At 39.7% G+C, this 18836-nt stretch overlaps 3 protein-coding genes across 4 annotated transcripts; 1 reads left to right on the top strand and 2 right to left on the bottom strand.

Moving 5' to 3' along the window:
- Positions 1-2492: 2492 nt before the first annotated feature.
- On the top strand, positions 2493-5553 carry LOC129190035 (uncharacterized). 2 transcript variants are annotated; one of them, XM_054792344.1, is made up of 6 exons: positions 2493-2549; positions 2633-2971; positions 3271-3585; positions 3673-3798; positions 3865-3908; positions 3995-5553. In XM_054792344.1, exons 1-6 carry the CDS (start codon positions 2507-2509, stop codon positions 4121-4123), a joined length of 996 nt encoding a protein of 331 aa, XP_054648319.1. In that variant the 5' UTR covers positions 2493-2506; the 3' UTR covers positions 4124-5553. The 2 variants fall into 2 exon arrangements, with proteins under 2 accessions (XP_054648319.1, XP_054648317.1); XM_054792342.1 differs by having other exon boundaries at positions 3673-3908.
- Positions 5554-8209: 2656 nt separating this feature from the next.
- On the bottom strand, positions 8210-12072 carry LOC129190000 (uncharacterized). The gene is made up of 4 exons (XM_054792274.1): positions 11939-12072; positions 11520-11861; positions 11117-11452; positions 8210-8783 (listed from the first exon to the last, which is right to left on the bottom strand). Exons 1-4 carry the CDS (start codon positions 11976-11978, stop codon positions 8701-8703), a joined length of 801 nt encoding a protein of 266 aa, XP_054648249.1. The 5' UTR covers positions 11979-12072; the 3' UTR covers positions 8210-8700.
- An 850-nt stretch (positions 12073-12922) lies between these two features.
- LOC129190306 (uncharacterized) lies at positions 12923-14594 on the bottom strand. Its single transcript, XM_054792880.1, has 6 exons — positions 14512-14594; positions 14460-14468; positions 13551-13912; positions 13334-13465; positions 13223-13266; positions 12923-13136 (listed from the first exon to the last, which is right to left on the bottom strand). Exons 1-6 carry the CDS (start codon positions 14592-14594, stop codon positions 13008-13010), a joined length of 759 nt encoding a protein of 252 aa, XP_054648855.1. The 3' UTR covers positions 12923-13007.
- Between the last annotated feature and the right edge of the window lie 4242 nt (positions 14595-18836).

The raw sequence follows: 18836 nt of genomic DNA, 5'->3' as shown, positions 1-18836 counted from the left end.
TATTTATTTCCAACATCAATATCCAACATACATGTGTATGCTGATGTTAATACAATGCTTATCATTGCACACAGTAAATAAAAAGTAGTGAACATTGTGCAGTAGTCCAGCTGTGTGGAGTCATTGCGACAATCATGTATGAGGTTGAAGCACACTTGGACAGGAAGAAAACATCCTCTTGAGTTCACACTTTTTGTTTTTCAAAGGTCAACAACAACAAGCTTTCCATGCAGCATGTGTGCTTGAGAGAGCAGTTGATTCTTCTGTACAAGTAAATTATTAAGTGTGTGTGTGAGACAGGGAGAGACCGAGCGAGACATGCAGTATACCGAAACAAATGTCTGTCTGTGTTCTTGTTTATAGGTGTTTGTGGGGCTGTATTTTTTTCCAACCAAAATATTCTGTGACTTAAAACATAAAGGGGTTAAAGCGTGCAGCGTGAGATGAGTGGTAGCCGAAAGCGGGTACCTTGGTGGTTCAATCACCTGCTGCAGAAGCAAGCTCTGCCCACGTGGAATGTTACCTCTCTGGTTGGGAAGGAGCCTGAGCTAGTGGGCAAGGTTGAAATGTTCCAGCTAGACATAGGCGGCCTCACCTTGATGCATGTCAAAGGATCTGAAACCAATCTTCTCAAGAGGGGTGGCATTTCCTTCCACTCCTGCATTGCCAGTGATGGCAGGCGGCGGGCAAGAGTGGCAATACTTGTTGCCCACTGGCTCAGTGCCAGTGGGCTAAAAACTCATTGGAGTTTAACCCAGTTGACGTTAAGGTAGACTCCCTCTGCCTTTGGGTGAGGCTTTGACAGGTGGCGACATGAGTTTCATCCATGACCATAAGAAAGACAATGGGCAAAAACGGCCTGCATGGCAGAGTTCCAAAACGAAAACATTAAGGCTTGTCTCAATTTTGTCAGAAAACATCCTGATGATCCCAAAGACCTTTGAGAAAATACTCAGTGGTCTGATGAGTCAAAAGTTTAACTTTTGAAAAAGTGTGTGTCCCGTTACATCTGGTGTAAAAGTAACACCGCATTTCAGAAAAAAAAACATCACACAACAGTAAAATATGGTGGTGGTAGTGTGATGGTCTGGGGCTGTTTTGCTGCTTCAGTAACTGGATGACTTGCTGTGACAAATGGATTGAATTCTGCTGTCTATCAAAAAATCCTGAAGGAAAATGTCCGGCCATCTGTTCGTGACCTCTGAAACAAACATGAGTTCTGCAGCGATCCTATTGAGATGCTGTGGTATGACCTTAAAAAGGCGCTTCATGATGTAAAACCCTCCAATGTGACTTAATTACAACAATTCTGCAAATATGAGTGGGCCAAAATTTCTCCACAGTGATTCTGTTGTGTTGTTAGTGAGTAATCTTTTAATTTGTTTGATGATCTGAAGTGTGAGAAAACGTGCAAAAAAAAAAAAAAGAAATCAGGAAGGAGGCAAACACTTTTTCACATCACTGTATATGTCAGAGTTCAAACCACTGTCTTGTGTGATGTCATTTGTCAAATTATCAAAATCAAAGTCAAATCTTGCAGATCTTTTTCATTTCCATACAAAGGGTCTTGAGTTTGTTTAATTTTTTTTGGTCAAATGTATCTTTTTTCATTCATTAATTTTCTATGCCTCCTCATTTCGGTCGCAGGGGTATGCTGGAGCCTATCCCAGGTGACTTTGGGCGAGAGGTGGGGTACACCCTGGACTGGTCACCAGCCAATCGCAGGGCACATATAGACAAACAACCATTCACACTCACATTCATACCTATGGACAACTTAGAGTCGTCAATTAACCTAACATGCATGTTTTTGGAATGTGGGAGGAAAAAACCCGGAGAAAACCTATGCATGCACGGGAAGAAGTTGCAAACTCCACACAGAGATATCCAACGGAGATTCGAACCCAGATGTTCCATGTTCCATGTATCTACAGTATGTACGCTTATTCCAAATATCGACCGCTGTTCAGTATTGTGTCATGTGACACGGCAGCATACCTTACAATACAGTTATCTCTGCATGTGGCTTGCATTTTATTTTGCAAAACCTATTCCAAAAAAGGACCAAGCTTTACAAAAGGTATTTAGAGAAGAAGGTGATGTCTACTTGTTAAAAAAAAAACAGTAAAAAAAACAGTGTTGCCAATAAAATGAAACAAATTAACTCTTGTTTTAGTAAAATCCAATACAGATGCTATGTGCATTACTGGTTTATTGATGTACACAAATCTGCAGAGACAAATACATACAGATTTTTTTGGACAGAGAAATTCTGCATTGTGAACAAAAGCAGTAAACAAATAAGCCACAATACTGTAAGAAGATGGCGCAAATAGATTGGAAAGTTTTGGTGGACATATTTCCACTGAGGTTGATTCGACAGAGCAGACGACCAATGAGATGGCTGTGAAATAGTTCCCTCCCATTTGGTATGATGTGATTCAAGTCAATAACGTTATGATGCTGTCTAGATGGTCTGCTGTTCACTTGGTCAAACCAGGAGAAAATGTGGATCGTGCTTCATCTGCTGCTCCTGCTCCAACGTGGAGGCAAGTCCATGCTCACTTCCAATGGAGACGGCTTCATACTGTACATGACTCTTGTTAACATCTCTTCTTTTTCTTCTCTTCAGCATGTACAGGTGCTCACACCTTTTCCACTCTGACTGTTAGACCTGGACAAAATGTCACTCTGACATGTCATGTCAACAAAAATCGGACTGTAGAAAAATTCTTTTGGATCCGACTTGTTTCTGGAACTTTTCCTGAAGTTTTAGCCTCAATGACACATCCAGGGTCTCCGGAAAGTGGAACATTAAATACTGGACGTCGCATCACAGCAAAAAAAGAACTGGGATCATTTCATCTGCACATTAGTCAAGTTGAGAAAAGTGATACGGCGGTCTACTACTGTTTCAAAGTACATTTGGATGATTTGATATTTTTAAATGGAACATTTCTTCAGGTCACAGGTAAATATGACAACAAATACTTTTACAAAGACAGTTTAATACAACAATTTGTTCTACTTTATGTCAGATACAGTTCGTTTATAGATAATATATAACTTGACCTTTCATCCAACAATGCTGCCATCAAACGTTCAAATGAACACCCTTTTATTGCTAACAACATATTTTTACAAGCACAGCAACAAATGTAATCCCTGCATTTACACATCACATTATTTTTTACTTTCATACTTTCAACAATAGTGAATGTCACTCTGAATGTCACTCAAATAGTTCAATTTGTCTTTCACCCTTTCCAGAACCAGAACCCTCTGTGTCTGTTGTCTCTGAAGTCCAACCAGGACAGCCTGTGAAGTTCCAGTGCTCAGTCCTCTCCCAGTCTGGGAATGAAATCTGTCAGGATGGACACAAACTTCACTGGTTCAGAACTGGACCAGACAGCGTCCATCCCAGCTTCGTTTACACTCATGATGAGTGTAACGATAGCTTCACGCAGAAATGCATCCACACTTTCTCAAAGAACGTCAGCTCCTCCGATGCTGGAACTTACTTTTGTGCTGTGGCCACATGTGGGAGAATTTTCAAAGGAACTCAAATAAACGTCACCATTGAAGGTAAATATTCATTCATCAGAATTGATAAATTTATCCTAAGTGTTTGTTGCTATAAATATTGACTCTTTTGTTATCATAACCATGTAGATGTTAGCAGGTGTGATTCAAACACAAACGTTATCTTTGTCGTGAGTGCTGCTTTGGCCTTAAGTTTCATCATGTCCGCCTTCCTCATCAACAAGATCAGGACAAAACATTTTTTTTGCTGCAAAGGTAAAAGAAATTGCAATTATCAATCATCATTCGATGGTTCTTTCATACTTTCTCTTAAATTTTCAGCTGGTCCACAAACAGTTGATAAAAGGTCCAGTTGCATCCAGCAGGTAAGAAGGCAGTCTGTAGAAAAGTTCTGTGTATCTTTGCTCCGTCTTCATCTTCTTCTCGTGTCACACATGACTTGTTTCCTCAGACAGACGAGGACTCTTTGGTTTATTCCATGCCGACCATCGTCACCAAGAAAACCGGCAAAGCCAGGCAGACAAATGTGAGGGCAGCAGAAGAATTTAGCACATATGGTCACATCTCGACCCAAAATTAAAATGCGTGTTCACACTGTTATTTTTGTCATGGGACCAAAGGTTGCACAGTAAGGAACATACACATAAAGATGAAATTTCATTGGCCAGCTTTTGTAAAGTATTACGTGACGTAACTCAAATATTCCAAACGAGAATTCTATCTTGAAAATGTTAGTTATTTTTATTGCTATATTTTCCTGTATTATATTTCACCAAAAACTTCTCAAATACACTTTTAAAGTGCACCATTGTCACACACGCAGCGAGAGAGATTAGAGCACAAGGACAGCACTTCCAACACATCTTCTCTTACATATTTGTCATTTCTGCATGCTTTTAGCTGTCATTTTAACGTGTAGCATTCACATTCAAGCACCCTTAACCTCTTTTGGGCACTCAGTGAAATACTTAGAAACCCACATTTTAGATTTTAGATTTTCATTTCCTGCGATTGGCTGGCGACCAGTCCAGGGTGTACCCCGCCTGTCGCCTGAAGTCAGCTGGGATAGGCTCCAGCATGCCCCTGCGACCCTAATGAGGATGAAGCGGTATAGAAAATGGATGGATGGATTTTTATTTCAGCATTTTTACAAGAATCGTAATTGTCATCATCATAGTTCTTTGTAATATGGTCCTGCTACAATCAGGAGGAAACAGGAGATTGATTCGTACCGTAAATTCTGGACTGATTTTGGATTGAGTGCACCAGAATATAAACCGCACCCACTCAATTGAAAGAGAAAAAAGGCTTTTACATACAGTATGTAGGCCGCACCTGTCTATAAACTGCAGGTGTCCACGTTGTATCGTGGGATAGTTAGTACACAGAATGATGTTACACAGAAAGACTTTTAAACTTTTAATTAAATACATTATTTTTTCCAAACAGTGCTGAAAAGTGTGTGTAACATGACTAGTTAAACAGTAGCCTACCAGAAATGTCATTTATTGCTGTTTTTATCTTCCTTAGTATTGAAATTGAGCAGCCTCATAATTTCTTTGTCACACACTTTGTCAGTTTCTCTCTCTCTCGTTGTCACTCTCAGTTGGCACTTTTGTCTTGAGGCAAGTTAGCCCTTGAGCTTGTCCTGTCCTTCACACAGTAGTCCAGCTTCTCAAAACCCGTTGGTGATCATGGATGTTTTGACCCTGCTCCACGCCGTCAGGATCCACTGGCAGACTTCCGCCAAAGTTGCTAGATCGATCGCTTTTAGTAACTTGAAAGCTGCATCATACACATTTCTTCGTATGTTTTCCGTGATGAGGGTGTGGGCATGAAGAGCAAAATGGTTGTTGTGAAGCATAGGAGACTTTGCGGGATTAGAACGAGACCATAAATTAGTGGCATCACTGTATAAAACGCAGAGTTCAAAGCAAAAAAAGTAGTGGATTATACACTTTTACAAATTATGGTAACAGGAAATGTTATGTGGTGAAAGATGATAGTAGTATGCCTGTCAATGAAAACTAGCAAAACTATTGAAAAATATATTTTTTCTGTACTTTTGTACTGATTTCCAAAATAAAATGTAGTAAGAAACAGAAACATTTTGTGTGTGTGTGTGTGTGTGTGTGTATGTTGTTGTTCATAGGTCCCAGCAGCACCAGACCAGAACGTGAGCTATGCATGACAGTGAACACTAAACAGTACTTGAAGTACAGCAGTATTTTAAGTATTTAAGGTCATATACACTGGTGTGAAAACGTGTTTGCCCCCTTCCTGATCTCTTATTTTTTTGCATGTTTTTTACACTTAAATGTTTCAGATCATCAGACAAATTTAAACATTAGTCGATGACAACAAATTAACGTTTTGTTATTAAGGGGGAAAAAATCCAAACCTACATGGCCCTGTATGAATAAGTGATTGCCCCCATGTTAAAAAGATTCAAGATTCAAGATTCAAGAGAGTTTTATTGTCATGTGCATGGTAAAAACAGCAGTTATACCATGCAATGAAAATCTTATTCTGTTCATTCTCCCAAGAAAAGAAAGAAAACACAAGAAAGAATAAGAACATAAGAAACATAAACACATAAACATATATACCAATAAATTAAGCAACAAAAACAGAAGAGACATTAATACAAACAAATAAATAAATAAATAAAGTGCTATGAGTGTGTGCGTGTGTTGCGTGCGGCGTGTGTGAGTGCTTCGTTGAGAAGCCTGATGGCTTGTGGGTAAAAGCTGTTTGCCAGCCTTGTGGTCCTGGACTTCAAACTCCTGTAGCGTCTGCCTGACGGTAGGAGTGTGAATAATGAGTGTTGTGGATGTGTGCTGTCCTTGATGAGGTTGCGTGTTCTGCGTAGGACTCTAGTTTTATAAATGTCTTATAGTGAGGGGAGGGCTGCCCCAACAATGTTCTGTGAGGTCTTGATCACCCGCTGGAGTGCCTTCCTATCACGTGTTGTACAGTTACCGTACCAAACAGTGATGGAGGCGGTAAGGACACTTTCGATAGTGCATCTGTAGAAGCAACTCAGGATTGTGCTGGACATGCCAAATTTCCTCAGTCTTCTCAGGAAGTACAGTCTCCTTTGGGACTTCTTCAGAATTTGTTGGGTGTTGTGAGACCAGGTGAGGTCCTCGCTGATGTGTGTGCCAAGGAACTTGAAGGTTTTCACCCTCTCCACCTCAGTCTCATCAATAAACAGGGGTCTATGCGGCTCCTTTTCCCTTGTTCTTGGGTCAATGATCATCTCTTTAGTCTTATCTGTATTGAGAAGGAGATTGTTAGCACGACACCAAGCTATGAGGTCCGCCACCTCTCTTCTGTATGATGTTTCAACACCACCAGAGATCAGGCCGATGACTGTAGTGTCATCCGCAAATTTAATGATGCTGGTGTTGTTCTGGGAGGCCACGCAATCGTAGGTGAAGAGCGTGTAGAGGAGCGGACTCAGCACACACCCCTGTGGGGTCCCAGTGCTCACAATTCTTGAGCTGGATGTGCGATTGTGGACTCTGACTGACTGGAGTCTGCCTGTGAGAAAGTTAAACACCCAGTTACAGAGGGAGGGTGACAGGCCAAGTGTGAGGAGCTTATTTGTGAATTTGTGGGGGCTGACTGTATTAAAAGCAGAGCTATAGTCTATAAATAGCATTCTGACATATGTGTCCTGGCCCTGTAGGTGTGAAAGGGCTGTGTGGATGGCAGTGTTGACTGCATCATCCGTGGACATGTTCTGGCGATAAAAAATGACTTAACTGAGATTAATTGAGATCTATCAGTGTGGAAAAGGTTATAAAGACATTTCTAAAGCTTTGGGACTCCAGCCAACCACAGTGAGAGCCATTATCCACAAATGGTAAAAACATGGAACAGTAGTGAACCTTCCCAGGAGTGGCCAGCCAATCAAAATTAAGAGCGTAGCGAGGACTCATCGAAAAGGTCACAAAAGACCCCACAACAACAAAAAACTGCAGGCCTCACTTCAGTCAAGGTCAGTGTTCATGACTCCACCATAACATAGACGTAAAAACAGCCTTTATTGTAAACGTCAGCAGCAGGTGCAATCATCATTACACACAATCATCATTACACACACTGGCCTGCCTCGCTGTCACAACACACACACATAATAAAGATGATTAAAGGATTCCCTGGCTGGAATCTGTCTAAAGGAACCACTATCCATACTGTATCTCACAGAGACTGAGTCACCTTGGCCTGAATGCTTTCTTTGGGCACTGTCGGGCTGTACGATAACTGGGGCAGTGTACAAAAACCAAAACATGTTTTTGGCAAAAAATGTTGTCAAAAAAGGGGTGTACAAAAACCAAGGTTCCACTGTATTTCTTTAATGTCCAAGAAATGATGCTTATGTGGGACTATGCAGTGAGTTATAAATAAATTTCACAAGTGAAAAAAAAAAGGTGTGTGCTTGCTTGTGTTGCCTGTGCTACATACACAGCTCCATGAGCCTGACAAAAAGAAAAATAATTTTCACCAGAAAATGTGGTACACACCTTTAGGGGATTGTCAAGCACCGGTGTGTAACATTTGAGCAAGACTGGTTCAAAAACATGGCCGCCATCAAGCAAAGGGTTTTAGGAACAAATTGGTAATAAGTCATAATTCATTTGTCTGATCTTCCAAAGCGCCACATATGTCATGTGGATGTACACACAAAAACAGTATTGCCACAAGTTTGGAAAATGATAGAACTGTTTTTAAGTTAAATGACATCAACAGCACCACTGGAATAAAAAATGTCAGCAGATCATCAAAAATGGGCATTTATTTTTATTTTTGCTCGACAATTATGCATTACCACAGGAAAGAATATGCAAATATTTTAATTTATATTACATTTGAGCCATACTAAACACAGCAGAGACACAATTACATTGAAGTATATCACATGTTATGCAGTTGTACATGTCTGAAAAGGAGCGGGAAGAAGTGGAGTTTATTTAATCCTATACTCCTTCCCAGTGTCTCAGCGTGTTTGGAAAGACAGTTTAACCTTTTGTTTCATGAATTGAATTTTAAAAGGATCTTCCAAGCATCACACCATAACAAATTCATTTACCTGTATACTCTATATAAAAACAATAAAAAGTACTTCTATACATGAATCCCAAAAAGGAATTAACCAACTACAACAGTGACCACAATGGCGGCGGAGGCGAGCAGAGCCCCAAGCAAAATGGCAGCTCGTTTCACATCTTGTCCTGGGAAACGAGAACAGTGCAACTTAGTATTGCAATACAAAATGAAAAGTAGGAAGTTGCAAAGACCACACAAATACAGAGAGAGGAAAGAGAGGCCCTTGTATCGAAGCATGTATCTGTGCTCAGTGTCTGATCTTCTTTGTTCAATTCGTTCAGTACAGGTTAAGGGAACAACATGTCCGAAAAGGAGGAACAAGAAGAACAGTTGATTTAATCCTACCCCTTCTCCGTGTCTCTGCAACTACTGATAGTTTGTTCACTTTCTGTGTTTGACATGTTAGCATTTTCTCAAGGGAAAGAAAATAAAGACTGTAATTGTAGACATCTTATTCAGAAACAAAAACAAAAAGTAAAAGTAAAAAGTGACAGAAACATTGTATAATGGATGTAATAGCAGGATGTATGATACATAACTAAATGAATAATAAATGATAAATATATATTGTAAAAACACCTTGCCACTTTGCGCTTCGAGTTTTGCGGCTTCGCTCTGTCACAGGTTTTTAAAAAATATGATCATTAATAAATGATGCCGTTTTGTGGTTGAATATGGCCTATTGTTAGTAAAAAAAAATGCATATTCTCAGCAAATGTTACATATATTTTGCCTAAATTAAGTATTTTCAAGCATAAAATACAAATATAAAGCATTCAGAAGATGCATTCAAAGACATTGTGAAGATATGTAGCATTCTACGCTGGTCACTAAGTGGTAGTAATGTTAATGTAATGAGACACACAAGCGCCAGACGTGATCGCCGGAACAACAGGCTTTTATTGCAGGTTTGAATTACCTCACAACAGGCACAATAATCCCTAATTAAAATCCCTGATGAAAACACGACCTCCTGTTCTGTCCATAACCCATGCCGAGTTGAAACATGTCCGCCTCCCAATCAATTTCCTTAAAACCGTACCAAATTTACAGCAACACACACAAGCACAAGTCTTATGTTTTAAGTGGCTTATTTACTCTTATTATATCTACTCTGTTGGATAATACGAGTGTAAAGGTGACTTTGAGGGTGTTATTTAATGTCTAAAGGGTTCTAATAATGTTAAAAAACTTATTTAGAAGTGCTCATTTTAATGCTCAATCTGTTCTACTGCACATATTGACCTGCTATACATGTTTTTAGTGCTGTTTGGGTATAGAGAAGTTTTTTCCCCCTGAGTTTGCTTGAAAATGTACTTGAAAAGAACGGTGAATATTTGCAGTTGTAGGACTGGAGGGGTCGTGTGTTCTCTATAACGGGCATTCTGGATTAGTGCCCTTTTTTTGTAGCAATGTTAGTGAATGATGTGTGCCTTTGAAATTATTTCCGGGCCAGGGTGGTTTCGCCACAGTCAAGTTCAAAACTGCTGAAAACACGTAACTTTTTCCACTTTATTCAAATTTACTGAGAAGCACCTGCACTGTTTACGTTGCCTGTTAACCCTCCTGTTTTCACCAGGAAATTACGGCACTTTTTTCTTCTTTCCTGGTGCCCTCCTGTCCATACTGTTAACAACTTTAAAGGAAAACTGCACTTTTTTGGAATTTCCATCAACCACAATCCTTATATAAGACATAAACACACGCCGTTCTCTTTTTTTGTGCGTTCTAGAGATATAAAAACAGCTAAAAGAGGCAGCTCGTTCATGCACGTAATAGAACAAACCTGTTCCGCCTACAAAGCCTGCATATTACAACACTATGGTTTCAAATACATGCTGTTACCATGTAGAAACAGACACATTCATGATAACATTTAATACAAGCAACATAGAAACGAAAGCTATACCTAGCCTTAACTTTTCTAAACTCAAACACAAAAACAGCAGCAGCAGTAGTGGCAGCTCCAGTATGTAGCGTTATCTTTCCATGGTGGCCTGATACATTGTGAGTGTGGCGCTGATGTGCTTCGGGTGAGTGTGTGGCGAGGTGTCACTACGCAAGTAACATAGTTCTTCAGCATAACAGTGTTAATAGTAACAATGTCGCGTTACCTGGGTTAATATGTAAAATGAAGCATATGTTGGTTTTTGGAGTTTTTTTCAGAAGGCTTTATAGGCAGAATAGGTGTTTCACATTACGTGCATTCTGAGCTGCCTCTTTTTTATCTGTTTTTATATCTTTAGAACACACAGGAAGGTGACAGACACATGTGTTTATGTCTCACATAAGGATTGTGAATGATGGGCAAAATTCCCCAAAAACTGCAGTTTTCCTTTCATGCTGTAAATAAAGCTGTGGATGGATGTGTATGTACTGTCTAAACCCATTTATGAGCTTACTAGAGCGTCCAACAATTGATGCAAATCAATAAAATGAGTTATAGGTGAATACATACGGGTCTCCACATGAGTTCCTTGGCCAAACAGGATCTGGCCACATGTGGCCACGGCACAGTAGTATGTTCCGGCGTCAGATGAGTTGTGTATGGTCAAGGACAGTTGGTAGACACATCTCCTTTTGTCTTCTTCATCATCTCTGTCGGAGTAAACGATGTGCGGATGAGACTCTCCCGATCCAGATTTGAACCAGTAGACGCTTTGCTGGTCCGGACACTGGCGGAGATGTTCCTTGCTCTCTGTGAAGATGGAACACTGCACGGTCACAGATTGGCCCTCTTCAACCGACTTGCTTTGCGGAATTTGTTTCACGCGGAAGGACTTGTGCTTGGGATCTGTGTGAATCACAAAAATGTGTGAAATAGAAGCGCTTTCAACGAAGAACAGTCCGCAGATATTTACCTTTCACAACCAGATGCGTGCCACCTATGAACCTCATGTTGTATGAGGTTCCTGCTTGGCAGGTGTACATCGCTTCATCGTCTTTGCGTACATTGGTGATGTTTAAAATGTACATGCCTCCCGTACTCACACTTGCGAATCTTCCGTACTTGAACGGGCTTTGAAGTGATATTTCTCCGAAATACCCCTCGGCAATCGTTTGGATCGTAGAGCCAAACTTCATTTTATACCAGTAAAATATGTCTCTCATATGATCGAAGTGCGGGCATTCCAATGTGACGTTCACGCCAACTTCTACCATTGCAAAAGACATCGGCTGCAGAACATACGCCTCAACCAGAGCTGAAGAAAAAGACAGAAAAAGACTTAAGAAACCGATAAAGTGTAAAATACAAAATAACGGAGGCGCCTGAACTCACCTAATGTGCTGAGAAGCACGAGTGCAGTCGGTCCTGCCATCGTCGCAGTCTTCTTTCCACTCAGTCACGAGGAGGCGAAGGTTTGCAAGTTGGAAACCTTGGTGATGGGCTGAAATGCTGAAAATTTATTTCCGCTGTCTTTTTTTTTTTTTCAAACTACTGACCCATTTTCACTGAGCATACACATCCTAGAAGATCACCAGTGATCATCAGTTATTCGAAAAACAAAAAAACAGTCCTAGGATACAACGAAACAGCAAGTCAATGCATTTAGTGTCTGGCTTTAAAAAAATTATTTTATTTTGAAGTTTTTAAGAATTCAATTTATATATAATTCATGTATTTACTATCTTACATGATTTTTTCTTAAATTATTTTTTCTTGCTTTTATTTTTTGACTCTGCAATGGTTGACCATAGCTTGTCCTGGTGACATTTTGTTCAGTTTTTGTTTTTCAAGCGGTATAAAAAAACGTAATCAATATTGGTGAAATTTACCAGAGGATGTTCATTTTAAAAACATGAACCATCCATAACACAGAAAAACATCAAACTAACATTTTCCTTCAATTAGACAAAAGCGGCAAAGCTTCACAAAAACGGACACCTTTGTTCATCACGCAAAAAAAAGCATGGACGTCAATCTGAAGGTCACAATGGCAGAATGTCAAAGATTCAGACGATGTAGTGTAGGTGGACTCAAAGACACACAATCTGCCACTCACACACACACACACACACACACTACAACACTACAGGCCTACTGACACAAATGCTGCATGGAAATAATTGTGGTTGACCTTTGAAAAAAAAAGTGTCAACTCAGAAGGACATTTTCTTCAACTTCATAGACAATGCAATGACTCCACAAGGGCGTGAATGCTGCAAAACTTTCTGTTTACTGTTTGCAGTATTAATCACTGCATTGGACATGAATAAAGTCATAAAGTGATAAAGTAGATATTATTATTTATTACTACTCACTTTATTATATTGCTGTTGCCAGGTTACTTTAAAACACAATACAGCTCTTAAAATAATACCTGGTAGCAGTATCAAAACAGGAGGATTTAGTTACGAAGACAGACGTCAGCGTACGTGCTAAATTCTTTTGCTGCCCTCACATTTGTCTGCCTGGCGTTGCCTGTTTTCCTGGTGACGATGGTCGGCATGGAATAAACCAAAGAGGCCTCCTCTGTCTGAAGAAACAAGTCATGTGTGACACGAGAAGAAGGTGAAAATGGAGCAAAGATACACAGAACTTTTCTACAGACTTCCTTCTTACCTGCTGGATGTGACTGGACGTTTCATCGGGTGTTTGTGGACCAGCTAAAAATTGAAGACAAAGCATGAAAGAATCATCTAATGATGACTGATAATCTGCGTTTTCTCTTACCTTTGTAGCAAAAAATGTTTTTTTTCCTGATCGTGTTGATGAGGAAGGCTGACATGATGAAACTTAAAGCCAAAGCAGCACTCAAGACAAAGATAACATCTTTTAGAATCGAGCATGTGTTTGAATCACACCCTGGTTATGATAAAAACAGTTAAAACAGTCAATATTTATTGCACTAAAACTTATGACGAATTTGTCAATACTGATGAATATTTACCTTCAGGGTTGACTTTTATTGGATTTCCCATGAAAATTCTCCCACATGTGGCCACAGCACAAAAGTAAGTTCCAGCATTGGAGGAGCTGACGTTCAGCTCCATTGTAGGAGCTGACGAGAAGGTGTCGATGCATTTCTGCATGGAGTTATCTTTACACTCATCATGAGTGTAAACGAAGCTGGGATGGACGCTGTCTGGTCCAGTTCTGAACCAGTGAAGTTTGTGTCCATCCTGACAGATTTCATTCCCAGACTGGGAGAGGACTGAGCACTGGAACTTCACAGGCTGTCCTGGTTGGACTTCAGAGACAACAGACACAGAATGTTCTGGTTCTGGAAAGGGTGAAAGACAAATTGAACTCCTTGATTCCACAGAGCGACATTCACTGCTGTTGAAAGCTTAAAAGTAAGAAAATAATGTTGTTTGTAAAAATATGTTCTTACAATAAAAGGTTGTTCATTTGAACGTTTTATGGCTGCAGTGTTGGATGATGAGAGGTCAGGTCATATATTATCTATAAACAAACACTCTGTAACAAAGTATGGCAAATTGTTGTATTAAACTATCTTTGTAAAAGTATTTACCTGTGACCTGAAGAAATGTTCCATTCAAAAATATGAAATCATCATAATGTACTTTGAAACAGTAGTAGACCGCCATATCACTTTTCTCAACTTGACTAATGTGCAGATGAAATGATCCCAGTTCTTTTTTGGCTGCGATGCGACGTTCAGTATTACATTTTATAGACCCTGAATCGAAAGATGACGTTGCAGCCAAAACTTGAGGAAAGTTTCCAGAAACGAGTCGGATCCAAAAGAAGTAATAATTTCCAGTTTTCTCACGGGGACATGTCAGAGAGACATTTTGTCCAGGTCTAACAGTCAGAGTGGAAAAGGTGTGAGCACCTGTCCATGCTGAAGAGAAGAAAAAGAAGAGATGTTAACAAGAGTCATGTACAGTATGAAGCCGTCTCCATTGGAAGTGAGCATGGACTTGCCTCCACGTTGGAGCAGGAGCAGCAGATGAAGCACGATCCACATTTGCTCCTGATTTGACCAAGTGAACAGCAGACCATCTAGACAGCATCATCACGTTATTGACTTGAATCACATCATACCAAATGGGAGGGAACTATTTCACAGCCATCTCATTGGTCGTCTGCCTCAGTGGAAATATGTCCACCCAAACTTTCCGGTTTGTGCCATTTTGTCATGGTGTTTTATTTTGTTTACTACTTTTGTATACTGTGTAGTATTTCTGTGTAAAAAAAAAAATATATATAGATAGATATGTTTGTCTCTGCAGATTTGTACACATCACTAAACCAATAATGCATGTGGCATCTGTACTGGATTTTGTTAAAATTAGTTAAATTATTTCATTTTCACTGGTACGTAAGAAAATGATTGTACAGTCGTCCCTCACCACATTGCCATTCGAATTTCGCGGATTCACTCTAGCAAGGTTTTTCAAAATATATTAATGAATAAATCATTGCTGCTCCGTGGTTGACAAAAAAAAATGCATATTTAACCAATTTGTACGTATCGTTTGCCTAATTTATACAAATAGAAGCCATTCAAAAGACGCATTCAAGGACGTGATGATATGGAGTATTCTACACTGGTCGCTAGTGGTCGGTAATGTTACTTTGATGAGACTATCACCACTGCAGGCAGTACTGACAGAAATCGGAAGTATAAAATGAACCAAAAGGAACTCTCCTCATGCTAACATGTGTGAGTTCTTTCTGGTCTTATTTCCTCCTACAGTATTACCGTATTCTACTATATTGGGTAATACAAGTGTGAAGGTGACTATAGGGGTGTTATTTCATGTCTAGCGGGCTCTAATAATGTTAAAAACCGTATTTAGAAGATCATAAACAGGTTTTCCATGCTCTAACTTTGAAAATATTAAATATTCGTAAAAATAAGGAATCCTACTTAAATTCATTTATCACAGACAGGTCTGGAATATAACTGCAATGAACGAGGGATGACTGCATCTTGATAACCAGTAAAGCTCCAGATTAACTCTTGTCTTCATAAAGGTAAGCCCTTCTTTTGGAATAGGTTCCCCCCCTAAAAAAAGCCAATGCAAAAGCGAGACACATGCATTGTCTCCAGAGGTATGCTGACATGTCACATGACATGATAAATACGTAGCAGACCAAAGCACAGCAGACCAAAACAGTTAAACTTCCAATGTTATTGAGCAAAAAAAAAAAAAAAAATCCTGCAAGATTAACGCCTCTACTCAGTAAAGTACAGAGTCTCCCATAGTTTCCGGGTGCGTGGTGTATAAATAGCCGCTTGGATCGCTCATTAGCACCGAGTCAAAAAAACATCGACCTGTAGGCAACCTCCTAGTGTTGTTTTTGAATCAACTCCACAAGGCGGCAGTAGCTGCATTTGAAGCATGGTCAGCATCCAGCAGCTTTATCTACCTCTACATGCACTTTAAAATGTAAAATTCAACTGCAGTGTTTTTGCACTTTCCGCACTGTTGTTTACGATGACCTCATCAGCAGCAGTAATGCTGGAAGCATTTTGGTTCTTACCACTACTACAACATTGGTTCTGTTGCTGCTGTGTTGTGTAATATACTTGTTAATAAATGACCATGTGGTTAAAGACGGCTACATTTTCCTTTCCACTTTCTCATGCACTGCAGAACATTATTCAAGTAAAACATACTTGTTATATGTGATGAATTTCACACTTCAGAAATGACAGCCTTTATTTTATACTGTAACAACATACTAAGACGCAGAATAAACTGTCCTATGGATTGTAATTTCATGACTTAAGGCCATGTTTCATTATTTGTAATAGCTTTACTGTCGTAACATATTTTTGGTTCTTTACACAAGAGAGGTCAGACCGCTCCAAGTGTTGTATATTCCATCCATAGTTCACCTTTTTTAAAAATTCAGTCTTTTTTATATTATCATTTCATTGCAATGATGCAGGTCCATTTTTTTAAATTCCCACAAACACCTATAAACAAGAACACACACACGCATTTACTTGTTGGTTTTCAAAGATATGTCAAAGATATGTTGTGGAGTCAGAATTTTTTATTATTTTTAAAACCCTAGGATTCCACAATCACGCAGCATACACACACACACACACTTCTTAATTTACATAAGGCTATCTCTCTCTCTCTCACACACACACTTCAGGCCTACTGACACAAATGCTGCACGGAAAGTTGCGGTCTTGTGGCTGACTTTTGCGCAAAAAGTGTGAACTCAAAAAGACGTTTTCTTCCTGTCCAAGTGTGATTCAACTTTATACATGATTGCTGCAATGACTACACGCAACAGGAACACTACAAAATGTTCACTACCTTTAACTTACTGTTTGCAGCATGAAGCATTGCATTTACATCAGCATACGCATATATGTTGGATATTGATGAAGTAAACATGGTGGTCATTTCTTCTTTTGGAAATCAGTACAAAAGTACAGTAAAACAATATTTCTGATCGTTTTCATCTACAGGCCAATATGCTACCACATTCTCGACATTCTCCTGATATGTTTTAGTCTTTTATTCTAAAATGACTCACAGAAGTAACTCTACGTCGTCGAAAGAGGAAGAAGAAAGGATGTCACGTGCGTGTGCTTTTTCTTTTCCAATAGTTGGTGTGACGTGGTTCTCTCTGTGTTTGTTCACAGCGCCACAGGTAGGTGCGCCTTTTGTGTTATATATTACTTTTTTTCAACCCACAAAAAAAAAAAAAAAATCCCAGGAACGTTCAATGTGGACATGGCCTTAATTACGCAGAGAGACGTCAGCGTATGTGCTAAATTCTTCTGCTGCCCTCGCATTTGTCTGCCTGGCTTTGCCGGTTTTCCTAGTGATGATGGTCGGCATGGAATAAACCAAAGCATCCTTGTCCGTCTGAAGAAACAAGTAATGCGCGACATGAGAAAAGGGTGAAAACGAAGCCAAGATGCACACAACTTTTCTGCAGACGTCCTTTTTACCTGCTGGATGTGACTGGACGTTTCATTAACTGTTTGTGGACCAGCTGAGAATTAAAGCCCAAGCATAAAACAAGCATATAATAATGATTGATAATGTACATTTTCTCTTACCTTTGCAGCAAAAACTGTTTTTTGTCCTGAGCTTGCTGATGAGGAAGGCTGACGTGATGAAAGCTAAGGCCAAAGCAGCACTCAAGAGACCCCAGAGCAGACTTCTCATGGGTTCTGCTTCTGGAACGCAAATTCATATTTAACTCTTTGATTCCACAAAGTGACATTCAGAACTGTTGAAAGCTTGAAAGTAAGAAATAATGTGATGGATGTTATAATAAAAGGATATATTTCTTGTTTTGCATGTAAAAAATGTGTTCTTAGCAATAAAAGGGCTTTCAGTTGAATGTTTGACGGCTGCATTCTTGGATGACTGGTCAAGTTAACATTATTATTAGGGATGAATGCATTTTTGCCAAATACGAGCATAAAACGAGTACATCTCGTCATTATGAAAATCCTCATTATGTATTCACTCTTCACGCTCTGTGACTGGCCAATCACACACAGCGACCGCCCCTCCTGAGACAGACTGTGCAGGCTGGAGCCACAGAGGACTTGATCGGTTCCTCATTCACGTACACGGTGCAATTGGCAAGTTGAAAACGGCTCGTGTGGCGTTGCCCACTGCCTCCACTTTATTAGGTTTTCCTCAGCTCCCCTCTATTTCGGTTTGTGTCTGAAGTTACTTGGTAAACTTGTTTGGTAAAAGTACGCGGGGCATTTGACAAGACAGAGCTGTGCAGGCTTGTGTTGTGAGTCACTTATGCAAGTCAGTTGGGGTAGCATGACCGCTTTTTTCCTTGAAATGTATTTTTGTCTTATTCCATGAAGTCCTTATAAAACAGGCGTGCTACCTGCAATATAAGAATTTTGTTCATTTTCAGTTGGCAGTACACAGACAGTGGTAACAGTAACCTGCATTGACTGGCCAAAACATTAGGTACACCTGCACAGCTGCATCAAACATTCTGCCTGCATGGCTATCATACTACATTTTATACATAAATGTGGTAAAATATGACACAACTCTCAATACGTTGCAGTGTGCACGTTGCAATCTTAAACTTGTTACATAACGTACGCGGCGCATTTCATTCAAGACAGCATATATGGCTCGTGCGTCAGTCACTGCCGGGGTTTTTTTTTTTTTCGTCTGCTTGCTTCTAATTTGGCTGGTGACATAAAGGTGGAAAATTTTGAGAACACTACAGTGAAAAAGGCTGACAG

This window comes from Dunckerocampus dactyliophorus, chromosome 11 (assembly GCF_027744805.1).
Source record: "Dunckerocampus dactyliophorus isolate RoL2022-P2 chromosome 11, RoL_Ddac_1.1, whole genome shotgun sequence".
Taxonomy (NCBI): Eukaryota; Metazoa; Chordata; class Actinopteri; order Syngnathiformes; family Syngnathidae; genus Dunckerocampus; species Dunckerocampus dactyliophorus.
The sequence above is the reverse complement of the archived record's forward strand: the minus strand, read 5'-3'. Positions and strand labels throughout refer to the sequence as shown.

Coding starts and splice junctions, on each gene's coding strand:
- LOC129190000 (XM_054792274.1), bottom strand. CDS start 11,978: ATGGCAGGACCGACTGCACTCGTGCTTCTCAGCACATTAG. Junction 11,862..11,938: donor CGTGCTTCTCAGCACATTAG/GTGAGTTCAGGC, acceptor CTTTTTCTTCAG/CTCTGGTTGAGGCGTATGTT. Junction 8,784..11,116: donor AGGAACTCATGTGGAGACCC/GTATGTATTCAC, acceptor CTCGTTTCCCAG/GACAAGATGTGAAACGAGCT.
- LOC129190306 (XM_054792880.1), bottom strand. CDS start 14,594: ATGTGGATCGTGCTTCATCTGCTGCTCCTGCTCCAACGTGGAGGCAAG. Junction 13,466..13,550: donor AATAAAAGTCAACCCTGAAG/GTAAATATTCAT, acceptor TATCATAACCAG/GGTGTGATTCAAACACATGC. Junction 13,267..13,333: donor AAACATTTTTTGCTACAAAG/GTAAGAGAAAAC, acceptor TTCAATTTTTAG/CTGGTCCACAAACACCCGAT.
- LOC129190035 (XM_054792342.1), top strand. CDS start 2,507: ATGTGGATCGTGCTTCATCTGCTGCTCCTGCTCCAACGTGGAG. Junction 2,972..3,270: donor AACATTTCTTCAGGTCACAG/GTAAATATGACA, acceptor CACCCTTTCCAG/AACCAGAACCCTCTGTGTCT. Junction 3,586..3,672: donor AATAAACGTCACCATTGAAG/GTAAATATTCAT, acceptor ATAACCATGTAG/ATGTTAGCAGGTGTGATTCA.